Source organism: Parasteatoda tepidariorum, chromosome 5 (genome assembly GCF_982258835.1).
Source record: "Parasteatoda tepidariorum strain Cologne lab strain chromosome 5, Ptep-v5.0, whole genome shotgun sequence".
Taxonomy (NCBI): Eukaryota; Metazoa; Arthropoda; class Arachnida; order Araneae; family Theridiidae; genus Parasteatoda; species Parasteatoda tepidariorum.
The window spans coordinates 24,649,043-24,665,196 of NC_141759.1; the positions used below are offsets into that span (position 1 = coordinate 24,649,043).

Below are 16,154 nucleotides of genomic sequence, written 5' to 3' on the forward strand. Positions count from 1 at the left end.
TTCTTATTAGAGTTAAAACCTAATGCCTGAGAAATAGTTTCACTAAATTTAATGATATAACCTGAGAGGCCTATTTAAACTTTACATTCCATAGTTTTAAGAATCATATTACTTTAAACATTAAAATAAGCAAAAAGTATACATAAGCTTCATAATTTTATTTAATTTAATTTTGTAAAAAAAAGTTCTTTGACAACAATTTTTTTCAAAAAATTTTAAGTTTTAATAAAAATCATTATTTAGAAACTAAAAAACGTAAAATAAAGAATGCTTACGATACAAAGCAAAAAAGAAAAAACCAATTCTAAAAATTCCTTACATTAAAATAAACAACTTTCATGTTTTTTCTTTTTTGATTCATAATCGGACGCAGAAAGCCATTCTATAGAAAACTATCATCAAATAAGAAAAAAATTACTTATAAGTAAAATTTTTTTTTCATAAAAATTAACACTTACCTGCTTTATAAATCAGAAAAATTCCGAAATGATTTGTTCTTCGATTTTTGTTACCATTTTTTAGTGCTACGAAAATGCGTCTTTGGTATTTGCCAAAAATAGAACAAGATGCAATTTTATTTTTTCAAGAGCGAAATATTTTGTCCACCGAAATCCGATAAACTACTTTGATTTTAAATAAAGTGTTTCATTTTATGATTTGTCGCAAAAAGTTTGGTGTAGATTAGTGGCACTTAAAAACCGCCAAATCTGTAGTTGCGGTGACGTTATTACGTAAGTACCGAATTTTTATTCCATACTTTTTTGAATCATATTACTTCAAACATTAGAATATGCAAGAAGTATACATTAACACATAATGTTATAAGATTTAATTTTTCAAAACGATTATTTTAACAATTTTTATCAAAGAATTATGAACTAAAAAACGTAAAATAAAGAATTCTTAGTATAAAAAAACGATTTTAAAAATTCCCCATATTGAAATAAAAAACTTCCATACTGTTTTTCTTTTTATTCTTATAGTTCTTAATCAGACGCAAAAAAGCATTCTGTAGAGAAGTATCATCAAATGAAAAAAAAAATATTTACAAGCAAATTTTTTATTGTAAAAATCATTGCACTTACCTGATTTATAATTCCCGGAGAATTCCAAAATGATATGTTCTTTGTTTGAAAACTTTATTCTCAAATAATAGATACATAATTTATCCCTCCATTACTTTTAGATAACATACTACACAGCAAAATTTTATAATTGGGTATAATATAGCCTACGTCACAGGTTGTGTTGTTCCTACTAAATTTAACCCATGAACGGCATTTTCTGCGAGCCTAACTTCAAGCCACAAATAAACAAACGAAGTGTTCGATCGTTTAAATAGCTGCTCGCCAGATTTTATTGCATTATAAAAAAAAGTTGTTGAAACTAAATACAACTAAATAAACAACAACAACTAAGACAAATGACAACAACTACTAATAACAATAACTAAATAAACAGCAACTAAATTCCATTCGTTTAGCATTGCGTCATATCCCATATAGCAAAAATTCTTCCGTAGTAGCTCATACGGAGGAATCGCTCAACCTCCCCCGGAGCTCCCGACTTTTCCCGAATTACTCCCGCGGAGCTCCTCAGTAATGCAAAATGTCCGCACCTTTCAATTCCTCAGTTCCTCCGGCGGGCTTCCCGAAAGTCACTCCATAGGAGGAGCCGAGGAAGAATGATGAGGAAGTTTCAAGGTCTCATACTTTCCGATGGCTTTCCCCGGGCAGTCTCCTAAGGAAGAACTGAGGAAGTTTCAAGGTCGCATACTTTCCTCGGGTACTCTCTTTAGGAAGTGCTGAGGTAGATTTGAATCTTATGGCTTTCCCTTAGGCTACTAATACACATAATTATACTTACTAATACATCTACATTATTAGATTCCCAAAAACTCCAAGTTGTTTGTGGAAATCAAACGATGCGGCTTAGAAGGGGCAATAGAAGGAAAGACTTGATATCAAAATAATAAACAAGTTCCCTCACTAAAGCCCCACTGAGCCATCGTGCATCATAGATAATCGCTAAACTTGATCACTTCTCCACAGTTAAAGGTAATGCTTGCACAACCTCTGCTTAGGAAATCTTACTGTACTTATATGCATTCTGGTATTTCATCAATTATTGATGAAAAATATAAATAATTATAAAATAATCTTAACTTTACTGGCACTTTGCACAAGTAGATTCAGTTGAAAATATGTCGCTAAATACATCATTTACTAAAAACTACACCATTAATGAAACAATAAATGTATCAGATAACATTTGATAGATTTATTACAGTGCTGATTTTTATTAACTTAAGTTTCATTCAATGTGATATACAAGTCTACAATTACCACATTACGACATACGGTTATATAATTTTAAAGAAAAGTAATTATCAATGTCAATGTACCATCAGTTACAATTGAAAACCTTTTAATTGTAAATGATGGTTCATTGACACCTACCTTTTATTATATTTTACCTTTTCTACACACATAAAAGAATAAAACAGTTTAGAAATTTTTTTATTGATTATAGTTTTTATGTACAAAATAATAAACTATCGTATCTTTAAAATAATACTCTTTTTATTAACAGACATTTCTTATTATATCAAAGATAAAATCGGAGAACAAGTATGTTACTAGGCCTAACTCAGTAACGTGGAAATTATTAACTACTTTAACACAGATAATTAGAATTATAAAATGTGGTAAACGTTTAAAATACATAGATTCAATGTTATAAACTGAAAAAAATTATTCAAAACGATTAACTTACTTTATTTACTGAATCATAAATGAAGAACTCAAAATTAGAACAGTCAACATAGCTACACTTGATTACACCTGTAAGCAACAAACTATGTATACCTCCGCGGAATTTCTTTTCAAAAATTCTTTGGTGAGAATTAAATTCTAGTCAAACACATCTAGCGTATGCGCAATTGCTCAGCCGGTTGCACACACAGACATAAGTAATTATGATGCTCCTACGGAATAACCAGGGAGAAAAATCCATTGGATTGATTTCTAACGGATGACCGGTGGAGGAATATCCGTAGGCGATGTTTCCGAAGGACTTCCTACGTATCGTTATCCGTAGGAATGTTAGAATGGAATTTCCCTCGGCTTTCCCCTATTTATCCGCATCTTCCCTCGGAAGAAAGGGATGCATTTGGGAGGTCCTAGGGAAAGGTTTCGGAAGATGAGTGCTATATGGGATGTTGTTCCTACTAAATCGAAGTAGTTGTGTTTTTTTCATATTATACCCAATTGATATGAATTTGAATATGTAGTTAAAAACAGAATAGCTGAATTCTAGTTGAACTTATTCCTTCAAAACTAAAAAATACTTACCAAGAAAACGATTAAAATTAATTAAGAATCAGCACAAATGGCACTATTTCAAGTAACTTGGATAATTTTTTATTGTTGTTTTCCGAATTATTTGGATACAGAAATATATACTATTCTATAACGAAGAAGAATATTCTATAACTATTACAATTCTGTATGTTCTGAATTCATATTTTTTCACTGGAATGACGAAAGCAATGTTGACTTCACTTTAATTTGTAATGAATTGAAGACAGAAGAAATGCATTTTACCTTAATACACACATCTGTAACAGTATCCGAAATCGGAAGTCATCAGTTGCAAGTTTGTTGATAATAGGAATTAAAAATTATTGAGGAATTTTTCTTCAAATGTTCGGCGTGTTCTGTTCCTGAAAGATTTACTAATATTCTGGAGACTTTTTTCAAGTTCTTCGGCCTTTTCCTTAGGGAAATTTTGTTTCTTATTTGCTGCTAAAAAATGGCGTCTGATTCTGATTTGATGGAACTAAATGAAAGCGTGATAAATTAATGTCTGATATTTACAGGCTCCCACTAGAGGGCGTACTCGAGCGTTGCGATCGCGAATACTTTTCTCCACTCTTATAAATGTATGCTAATGCGAACCTTACAATTGAAATATTAATTTTCGACAACTTAAACCAATAATATACGAAGGAATTAATAATTTAATTGTAAGGTTCGCATTAGTTTATATTTATCAAAATGGAGAAAAGTTTAACTTTTGTATTAAAAATGTGGCAACATATTCGATACTTAAATAGAACACTTCGCTTTGATATATTTGTCGCTGTTCATAATTGTTATAATAAGTTTTTCTTCTTCTTTCCACGCTCTATTTTTTTTTCTTAAGCGAAAACGATAATTTTTGAAGCGATATAGAAATAGAAATTGGTACCATAAAAAATTATATAGAAATTGATACCATAAAAAATTAATTCGTTTTCGTGTTCTTTTCATGTATTTAGCATTTCAGTTTTTTTTTCTTAAGCGTTGTAACTATAAAATTTCAAACATCCTCAAGAGCTATAACACATCTGCAGCAGAACTGGATATGAAGACAAAATTGCAGGACAGGAACACTTTAATTGTCCACTAATCTTCAGATTTCCTGCTATGTTTCAAAAAACTTTATTTGTGAAAACCTTTAGCGTGGCGGACAGCTGGCCGCCTTAGGCGGCTAGTTATCAATAAAAAATTACAATTAATATCTATAATAATTTCTTTAATAATTTCATAATAACTTGTTTAATAATTTTGTTGAATACTTCTGCATTTTTAGTAAGACAACACGAGTCAAAATATTAGTCCCTTTTTTAGATAAAAAAGCCCATATCTTCATGAATATTTAAGCTAAATTTGCGAAATTTTGTTCAGTTATTGCATTGGAATATACAACACAATTGACACATTACAATAATCAATCCAATTGACAAAAAGTTACAAGTTTAACCCTTTATTGTTTGGCATAGGGTGTACAAAAACATTATTTTTCGCTTATAAAATTGCTAATTTACGTAACTATTTTAATAGTATTTTCTATTTTTTTCTGCAAAACAGGAATAGGTATGCAGATCTCAAAGAGATCGTTGGTGTTCCCCTTTATTTTCAAATTGATATTCTTAAAGCGTATGTTTATCAATCACAAATAGCTTCCTTTTAACAGATTTCTTATACGTTGAAGATAATGTTCATTTCTGAAACACATTTTATCAGAATAAGAAAAATATTCAAAGAGTTTTGAAAACATCACTATAGTTGGATTGATGTGGTCTAAGATGATTGTTCTTTTTTTATTATTCACAACCAGTTTCTATTTATTCAGAATAATCAAACTTTCTGATAATAGTGTGATTCATGGAGTGTGAAATTTATCTCCATGTTTGCTTTCTTCGAAATACTAACTTTCACTCTTTGCTATCATTTCTAAAACGATAAATGTTACTTTACTGGTTTTAACTAGCATTTCTTTGTTAGTTGACACGAAAAAGGATATATGAAAGGTGCGATATGTGAAAAAAAATCTCAGACTGATTTGCAGAAATGTGGTTAACTTATATATACTATAAAAAGTTACTTAGTTCGTGATTTGAAATTAAAACCAGTTGTTCAAGTGCTTCTCCATTGCATAGTGACGAAAAAATGTCAGAAGCTACATTTATTTAAAGCTATATTTTTTGATTACAAGATATCTGAAATAAATATGAGATGCCCCTTTCTGAGTATAGAAGAAAACGCCTTCACCCATACTAGATCACTAACTAAACTACATCTTTCTAACACTAAATTTCAAAGAATTCCAAGTGCCATTCGTAGAATCAGGACTTTAAAAGCGCTTGAAATTGAAGACCGTAAATTAACTGAGGTTACAACTGAACTTCAATCAATGTCCTGAACTTGTAAACCCCTCATTGATTCAAAACAGAATAAGTTCACTATAGGGCAGTGCTTTCTTGGGTGATGTGAAACTCCAATCAATTATTCTAACGAACAATAGGTTGAATAGTTTAGGTGATAAAACATTTGATCCGTCCCCGAGTTTACGTTTGATCAAATTGGACAAGAACAATCTCATAACAGTTGATGGTCTATTTCAAAATCCAAGTTTGATGGTAATTTTCTTTAATTTATATTAATTTTCATATTTAGTTATAAGAAAGGACACTTGATAAATTTGCAAATAAAAAAAATATGGCATTTATGGTGATAAGGTAATTTTTTAATTTGCGCTTTAATTGCAACTTTAATAGTCATATTTTCTTGCGCTTTCTTTTTAATTTACTAACAATAAGTTTAAACAATTTAATGACTTCCCGGGGCAAGTATGGATATATAGGTAAGGGGTTTTGTATGAACATATCATTATTAACAATGTTTGAAATAGAAATAGTTGTTAAGGTAGAAAGATTGAATATTCTTTTCCACATTTATATTAAAGTAATCGAGCACCTATTTTAGTATTATTTAGAAGTACTTTTGTGTCTTTATAACAGAAAAATAGTTCTCTTCACATATATCAATTTTAATCCATTTATTAAAAAGAAATTATGAAAACGAAAATCTTTTTTATTCGTACTCATTGTTAGGGTCGAATATTTTAAACTTACAGTTCATTATTATTATTTATTTAGAGTTTTTTCTGCTAGACCCTTACTTCTGTGCCAAAAAATAATGAATAAATTAGAACAAATGATAGAATACTATTATTGAATTATATTGTTGTTACATATGGCTTTATTGGAAATACTAATCCATATACAGTTCAGCTTTAAGTGGACATAAACAAGGAGTAAAAAAAAATTACATTAACAAACAAAGAAAACACATGACAAACGTATATTAACACAAAAAGAACACAAAGATAAAATTAAGGTAAGAAAAAAAATCTATATATATATACAGTGAAGAATGAGGAGTAGTCTTTAGAGAGAGTTCTTGTGATTTCTGGCATCCCAGTAAAGTTATTGAATTAATGTGCTGTAATAAAAATTATTAACCAGTGTTTAAAATCTTTTTTTAATCAGGAATGTTAGATTCCTCATCATAAAATAGCTAACCTTCAAAACTATTTTCGTAGTATTTTGTATTCCCCGCCCCCGCAAAACTGGAATATGTATGCAGATCCCAAAAGTGATCGTTGGCATTAATCTTTGTTTTCAAACTGATATTTTTAAAGCGCATGTTTATCACTAACAGCTTCCTTCGAATAGAATACTATTACGTTGAAGATAATTTCTTTTCCTGAAACTCATTTTATCAGAATAAAAAGAAGAAAAAAAATAAAAACTTCTGTTTTATAGATTATCGTCATTGTAGGATTGATTTGTGTAGGATGGTTGTTTTTATGATTAATTTACGACCTGTTACTTTTCTTGCAGAATAATTAAAAGTTCTAATAATTGAACTTGAGACTTCTCTGAATGCCAGCGTTCTTCCAAGAACTAACTTTTACTCTTTTCCATCCATTCGAAAATGAATGTTAATTCAATGATTTTAATTGTGATGAGTTGCATTTTCTTGGTAGTTGATACGAAACAGAATATATGCAAGACGCAATTAGTGAATAAAGGCTAAGGACTGATTTGCAAAAATGTGTATAACATTTATACTATTAAAAAGTTTCCCGGTTTCGAATCAAAAGTTTTCGATCAAGTGCTTGTCCAGTGCAAAGTGAGAAAAAAATGGCGAGTGTCATATTTATTTGATAATATTTTTTTTAATACCAGGATACATTATATAAATATGAGATGCCCCTTACTAAGTATCGGAGACAATGCCTTCGCCCGAACTCATTTACTGTCTAAACTACATCTTTCTAACACAAAATTTCATAGAATTCCAAGTGCTATTCGTAACACCAAGACTTTGAAAACACTTGAAATTGAAGACGGTAAATTAACTGAGGTTACAACTGAACTTCAATCAATGTTTGAACTTGTAAACCTCTCATTGACTCAAAACAGAATAAGTTCACTATTAAGCAGTGCTTTCTTGGGTGATCTGAAACTCCAATCAATTATTCTAACGAGCAATAAGTTGAGTAGTTTAGATAATAAAACATTTGATCCGTGCCCAAGTTTACAATTGGTTAAATTGGACAAGAACAATCTCATAACAGTTGATGGTCTATTTCAAAATCCAAGTTTGATGGTAATTTTTACTATATATTTTTATATTTTTTCTTCTGCCTTAAACAATTATTTCGATGAGGAATGTAATGAAACCCGCTATGTCTCATGGTTAAAGCAATGAGTTGTGATTATGAGGTATTGAGGTTCCATTCCCTGTAGTGGCTTGAAGTTCACACCTAGTTTCAGATCGAATTTTCGGTATCAGATTGACTGGGAAGTAAAAACAGTCAGTACGCAATGCTGTCCTCATTGCCACTATGATATCTTTGGTCACGAAATTGTAAATATTAAACATTCATAATCCTCCAAGTATACAACAGACTGTTGTTGTTATTCTTTGTTTTAATAAGAGTTAACAATCAGAAATTTCCGAAAACGTGTTCAACGGCATAGTGCATTTTCCCTTTAAAACCTAAAGCACATAATTAACTGATTATCTTCTTATCAAAAGAGTATTTCAACAATCCATTCTTATATAGTTGACTATAGGCAAGAGGTAAATTTTTACTCAAAAATGTCACTTTTGAATATTTAGAATATCTGTCTCGTAGCGATTCCATGCATAGTAAGCAAAATTTTTAAAACGGTGTAAAAATTTGAATATCTTACGATTTAAAAAATTTTCGAATCATGTTAAATAAAGTATTAAAAAATAATAAATATCTATAGAAAATTATTTTCACATCTTTTGATAATCGAATTTTATAATTAAATTTTATAATTGTGTGCTATAACGTTTAGCTTTAAAAAAAAATTCAGTTTCAAAAGATTCATAATAGCTAGATTCACTTTAAAAATTCCTAGACATTTAACAATACGCATAATATATAAAATATACATTGAGAGGCTAAACTTTTAACAATTTTTCTATCTAAAATATTTGGGACCCTATTTTGCGAACTGCTGTTGTCCACAGTATTTTGATAAACAAAACTCCGAATCCATCCCAGTAAAATGAATGTTTTTTTAGAGAAAGTACGAATTTGAGTACGATTCTGTAACTAAATTAATAGTTAGCACTAATTAATCAGAATATATGAGATCATCTCTCAAAACGTTTAAGATTGCTCCTTAGTTTGTGATCATTAAAAAACCATTAATTCTAGGTAATATCTGTTTTTCTTTTTTGCTCATTATACTAAAGAACTAATTACCGAGAGGAATTTTCTTTCCAATAAAATCCTCTTGAAATATTAGGGGGACTGGAAAGTAATGTCATTTCGGCGCATTAAATATTCGTTAGTCTTAAAAACCACTTCATTTTTTACCATCCATTTCAATTAATTTTCGATCCGGCATTAAAAGGTTGTTGCTGACGAGAATGAATACATTATTGATTAAGAGTAAAATCCTGATAAGAAATATCAAATGCAACGAAGCGACATTACTTTCCGGTCCACCTAATATTTAAATTATTGATAAAATTTTATCATTGAACATACCTCAAGAAAGAAAGTTTATATATTTATGAATGATCCCTGTGAGCCGCAGCATCCAATACAAGCTACTTTGAATCAATTCCCATTTATATCTGATGGATTCACATCCCGATCCACAACACCCGATTCCCGACTATAGGATCAAAGACTCTTATCCTATCAATGAGTATTCCCAGAAGTTCCCTGTCAACTTTAGGAACTTGGTGAGTGCACGGAGGTATAAAATTAGTAATAAAAACCATTGCTGCCAACTACTACTGATTTTCCTGAAGTTTTTGTTTCTATTTGTCTAAGGACGGCCTTAACCCCTTGGGGACGGGTGATTCAGAAAAGCATTCGTACAAAATCAGAATCAAGTTGCAATTAAATAAAAAACGGTAACTTAAATGTAGTCGTTACTAATTTGACAGACTTACTTTGCTTTTATTTTAATTATTGTCAGTTTAATCATATATATAATCAATGTTAATTCAAAGCATAACTAAATAGTTTTATTTTGAACAAAGTAATGGTGAATTAAATAAATCAAAAAAGTTATAACTCCGCCCACAAATAAACTGCTAAAGAAATACTTTGATTACCAGTTTTATCTTCTTACCCTGATTGATACGGTTTTTTGCTGTCACATATTTGTGACAGTCGGCGCGAAAGGGTTAAAACGCAATTCATTGTTTTAGTTCATGCTGTAAATTCTTTAACTCAGCGGTTCTCAAATGGTGTTTCGCGGAACCCTAGGGTTCCGTTGAAGAGTTAATGGTGTTCCGCTAGCTAGCGCTTTTATAACCATCAGTAATGTTCTAAAACATCAGATTATATTTAGATCCAAATTTTAATTAATAATTTATTTAATGTTTCGGTTTCCTTAATAAAAAATATAAATGACAATTTTAAAAGAAAATATGATATTTCCAATAAAAATATATTGAAGAAAATATGAAAAGAACAAGCAATTAGAGAATATTGCATTGGTATTTCCTATCGCGTTTTTCAAATCCAAATAAAATAGCTAATATCTTTAATAATGAAATATGTTTCCCTAATAACCATTTTCAACGCAGTTCTTTTTAAGTTTTTATTTTGAAGTAAACCATAATTCTTTTTTTTTTAATTCATTTTCAACAAATGTATACACGCCGAATACTAATTCCTAACTTGACTAAATATAGCACAAGGACAGCAAATTCAACTGTCGGACATGAAATATAATTTAAGATAATTGATAACAAGACAATTAAAAATCTTCATAACTCTAACTACTTTAGTCTTTTATAGGTTATAATGTTTAAAATTACTTTAATAAACTTCATTTATATAATCTGCCAAAAGAAGATTGATTATTTAGGGTTCTAAAGCAGAAGAATTTGAGAACTACTGCGACAACAAATGAATATTTAACTAATTACGTACTTTTTTTTTACAGAGCATCAATTTGAGCTTTAATGCATTGTCAACCATACCCGAAAATCTTTTCAACAATTTGGAAAATTTGATGGTTATTAATCTTGAAGGCAATTTCATAAGGAGCATTGGAAACTGTTTTGCTCAAAATTATCGTTTGGAGTACATCAATTTAAGTAATAACATGATTAAATCTTGCAATAACACTTTTCACTCATTGCAGTCATTGAAGACTATTGATTTGCGACATAACTCCCTTTCTAGTATAACACGAAATCATTTTTCATCACTACCGTTGCTTGAAGAATTGATAATCAGTCAGAATAATATTTCCCAGATTGATTCGGAAGCATTTTCTCAGCTGGAAGGATTAAAAAAGATTGATTTGTCTCGCAACAGACTAACAACTTTGTCAAGAGAATCGTTTCCTAGAGCCTTAAAGATTCAACAAATAATTACAACTGGTAAGCATATTTTTTCTCTTTCAATTAGTATCAGAAAATTCGAAAAGAAATTTCTCAACCGCAACGAGTGCATTTAATTCAAGGTTAATGTTCAACGTCATTCAATTCCAGAATGTATACATGGACATACATGTATATGCGTATGTTATTTACTTTAGTATATACGTGTATATACGTGTATACATGTATATACGTATATACATGTACATATTTTTTACAGATGGTAGCGGGGACGACCGGAGTCGTACTGGAAGTGGAGTCTACATCAAGAGACCTGATGGCGATATCAACATTTAAATAAGAAACCCGGATTCGTGTTCTGTTTTCCGATCGGAGCTTCTTGCTATTGAGGCAGGACTGCATGCAATTGAAGAGGATTCGCTGCTAGACCCTATCTGGATCCTAACGGATAGTAGAAACTCTATCCAATATTTGAGTGCATGGCCCAGAGTGGGAGATAGGGCTGGAACGGCAATCTTACAACTTCTCAGTAATCTTTCCGTGAAACGGGTTATTTATTTGCAGTGGATATCATCTCACGTTGGTCTATACGGGAATGAGATCGTGACTCGCTGGCAAAACTTGGCACAAACGAGCTTCTGCCGGAAAGTTTGGCACTCACATCCTCGGAAATTCACTCCATTAGAAAGAAAGGTGTCCATCTAGTCTGGAATACTCCCCCAGTACATTTCTGATACTCTGGGGATAAGCCGGGTCGTGCTTTGACCTTCAGAGGTAATAGAGGTAATCAGACCGCTTTCACTAGATTCCCAGTGGTCACATAAAGTGCATAAGGTATGAACAGCAGCGAAAGGTCTATCCCACCTGCAACAAATGCTTCCCACCTCCTTAGCTGTGTGGATTTTGAAAAAAAAGTATTTTCTGCGCGACCCAGTTTTGTTTTTTGATTTCCTGAGGGTGAGTGGACTCATGAACCTGGTCTAGCGGAGCTAGACCAGTGGGGATGAGAAACAACAACAACAACGTATATTATGTATCTCAAAACATCGATATGTTTTATTCTTGCTAGGTTACAAGTAACCTAAAAGTACGATATACAAATAACTTTACAAACTTCTGTCTTCCTATCCCACTTTTCTTAATAATCTGCCAAAAGCGAGGCACTTGGCATCCCTGTTACTTGCCATTCTTAATAGCAAAAATTCATCACTACTTACTTTTTCTCGGATCCAAGACGTCCAGTAGATTCTTAAATCTAAAGTAGTGATAAATTTGCATCATAAATAAGTATTTCATATTTTTAAAAATTTAACATTCCTGATCACCTCAATAATTTGATTATTCAAGCACATATTAAAAGTTATGGGACGGATGTAGTTTGAATTTCCCCGTCCACCTATCATATCTGCTCTTGTAACTTTTTTTCACACCTCCACTCTAGTGAATGCAGCGTTGCCACGGTTCTCGCATGCGTTGAGCACGCTGTCTTTCCGTTTGTCTGTTCCGTTTGCTTTCATGTTTTTGGTTCTAAACACCTGTAACTTGAGCAGTATTATTCAAGTCTGTGAGGTGGCGCTTCTTGTAACGACTTTTACGATTCAATGCATTTTCATGATTCATGTTTTGTGAAGAACGAACGGGCTTACCCTTGCGTCAGAATCTTTTTGTTTTTCCGTTTGTGTGTCGCTTAACCCTTTCGAAGGCCGTGGGAAATATACTTACCACCACTTTTTTTTACCACTTTTAGTGTAGGTCTCCATTTGTTAATAACTTCTGCTTTCTTGAAGTGAGTTTGAATAAAATTGGCAACCATTTGTTTATTTAAAAAAACGTATAAAAGTTATAAATATATTTACCACCAAAAAAATGGCATTTTTATAAACTAATTGAGTTTTTTTTCTGATATCAATTACTATTTTTAAAACAATTTCGATTCCAAAAATACTTTTATTTACCTGTACTAGAAATAAATGGCCCATTGAAGGGTTAAGGTATTCCCGTCTACGTTCTTTGGCTTTAGCTTTTCAGCCTCGGTACGTTTAGGCCTTGTCATCGTTTTTTTTTTCTTGCCTAACCTTCGGGACCCTATCAATCAGTTAAGGGCCTTCTTTATTTGTGATATTCGCTTGAATTAGCATTGAAAACGATCCAGTTTGAACTGTAGATTAGAATTTCTGATTCTTAATTGAAACAATAAAAATAAAAATATCGTTCAAATGAGGAATTTCTCTTTTATTCATAACTCAAGAAGTCTTTATGAGATTTCTCTGGTCCCATATCTGAAAAATAAACTCACCAACTTAATGCGTAACAAAATTAAAAGTAAGAGAAAGAATTCTAAAAAAAATATCAAACAGCAGTGGTCGTCATAGCAACGCATGCGCACTGTTTACTATTACTCTTGAACTCGGTTGAAAAGTGCGATGACTTCTAAATAAGGTGTGCGCGTCATCACCCCCCCCCCCAAAAAAAAACTACCATTTTGCCAATGAGTAATAAATAAATATGAATTGAGTTTCTACCAGTTCTTAGTATTTTAGTGGACCGTGTCTACCCGTGGAATGTGCAAAATCCCTTCTTTTACACAGTTAACATGATTTTTCGAAGCTCTGATGCCAAAGCAAATTAAAAACAGCCACAGTTTAGGTGCTTTAAACGTGAAGCAAAGTGATGTTTTTAAACTACACTGCTGGCCACCCAAATTGCAACACCAAGAAAGACAAGAGATATCACAACTAAATTTATTTTGTAGATAACATGTTGATCAAGTATCAAATGATTAAATTTATAGATTTCTGTGAAGTGTGGTTCCTGCCAAAAACAGTAGCCAGAGTAGCCGCCATTGTTGGAAATCACCCCTGCCACAGGCCTCGGCATTGATTCAAAGAGACTTTGGATGTGTTCTTGGGGTACAGCAAACCAAGCAGCTTCCCCTCGTTGAGAAAGTTGATCTGGTGTGGCAGACGGGGATGTAATCTGGGTCAATCGCTGAGCAATCATGGACCACATGATTGCTATCGGTGAAAGATCCGGAGAGCGAGCTAGCCAGGGAAGTAATTCAATCTAGCAATTGACGAAGAACTCTTGGACAATGCGTGCCACGTGTGGTCGCGCATTATCCTGTTGAAATATGCTGTGGGCAAGCTCTGAAGGTAGGGAAGGACAACTAGCTCCAGTAACTCGGAGATGTAGCGTTGGCTGTTTAAAGTACCGGTAATGCGTAACAGAGGGTGATATCCAATACCGCCTCATATCATAATACCCGGTGCAGGACCAGTGTGGCGGTGCATAACGCAGCTGTTCAGCAGGTGTTGCAGACAGAAGCGTGACTCGTCAGTAAAGACAATTTCATTCCATTCTCTCGTCCACATCCTTCTTTCATCACACCATTGGTGGCGGAGACGTTTATGGTTCGGCGTCAAGGGTAGGCGAAGCAATGGACGACCACTATGTTGTAAACGGCGTCGAATGGTACGAGCAGACACAGGATGATGAGTTACAGACTGAATGTGCTGTGCCATGGTTTGTGATGTGACTGAGCGATCAGTCACTGCCATGCGCACAATTCGCCTGTCATGACGTGAAGTGGTGCACTGAGGTGGATGCAATCGAACACGTCGGACCGTCATACCCTCCTGCATCCAACGATCACATATCCGCATTACAGTTGTATGGTTTCGTCCAACACGACTACTGATTTCCCTGAAAGATAATCCACAATCTCGGTAGGCCACTATCCTTCCTCTGTCGAACTCGGATACTTTATCAAAAGATGATCGCTGTTTTCTACGAGACATAAGAGAACGTTTTTTGAAAAAAAGCACAAGAAAAACACAATTGCCGAACTTGAAATCGTCGAAATGTCCAAGTTTTAAATAGCGTTTTAAAGTGGTGCCACAGGCACGAGTAAAATTAAGTCTGCTCTGAAATTCTAATCATTTGCATATCTCACCTCCGCTAAGCATGTTGTAAATTTCATGTTATTTGCATGCTTTCTTCAGGGTGTTGCATTTACGGTGGCCAGCAGTGTATATATCTCATCTTGCCCTGAAGAATTATCTGGGCTTTAGAACTATCAAATAACTTAAATATTTTAAAACTTGCTGTTGCTTGGGGATGCTGTTGTTACAAAAAAATTAACAGAAAAAAAGGTAAAATTTAAAAGATGTGCCTCAATAACTAACATAAAAATACAATTGGTGAGGTACAAAAAGTTACAATTTATGGTTGGGAAAATTGAAAAAAAGGATTTAGGTAATTAATTTCTTTTGTTACAAGGTTGTAAAAAAAACAAGTTAATTACGGCGCGTGACTACTCCAATAGTGGAAAAGTACTTAAAAATTGCAAACAATAACCCTTAGAAATAAAAAACATAAAAAAACAAACAAAAAGATCAATACGTCATTGTAATTGAGTTCCACATACCTGTTGCAGATTTACTTTGAGCTGTCTATCTCCTGAAACAATAACTAATGATCTTAAAAAGAAACAGAAGAAATGAGTTCTGGTTGCGACTAAAACATATTCTTTTTATTTTTTATTTGCTGCGGAATGTTCACAATAGGGAATCACAACATCTATTTTTAAGGTATGGACACAGCACGGTTTTTAAGAAATTTCACAACACTTTGTAGAAAACACATCATCAATTACTCGAGATCTTACAATCACGATCCCAGGCTATGATGAACTGGAATGCTTTTTGTCAAAAACACCAGGGCACACGGGATACGGATTCACTACGCTTGTGATTTACTTCAAAAACCAAAGGAAGAAAAACCAACCAGGCCATGGCGAAGGAAAATACGATCACCGGACCGCAAACGGCACCCACGGGTGGGTGGAAGAAAGAACTCCGTCTCTCAAAGAGAGGAGGGGGTAAAAATGAAAAATCCCTGTTAAGGGAT

At 32.7% G+C, this 16,154-nt stretch overlaps 1 protein-coding gene across 1 annotated transcript; it reads right to left on the reverse strand.

Moving 5' to 3' along the window:
• Positions 1-14,494: 14,494 nt before the first annotated feature.
• Positions 14,495-15,043, reverse strand: LOC139426528 (uncharacterized). Its single transcript, XM_071185754.1, has one exon. The coding sequence runs from the start codon at positions 15,041-15,043 to the stop codon at positions 14,495-14,497; it is 549 nt and encodes a 182-aa protein (XP_071041855.1).
• Between the last annotated feature and the right edge of the window lie 1,111 nt (positions 15,044-16,154).

Excerpts from the sequence above, each read along its gene's own strand:
- LOC139426528 (XM_071185754.1), bottom strand. The coding sequence starts at position 15,043 with ATGTCTCGTAGAAAACAGCGATCATCTTTTGATAAAGTATCCGAGTTC.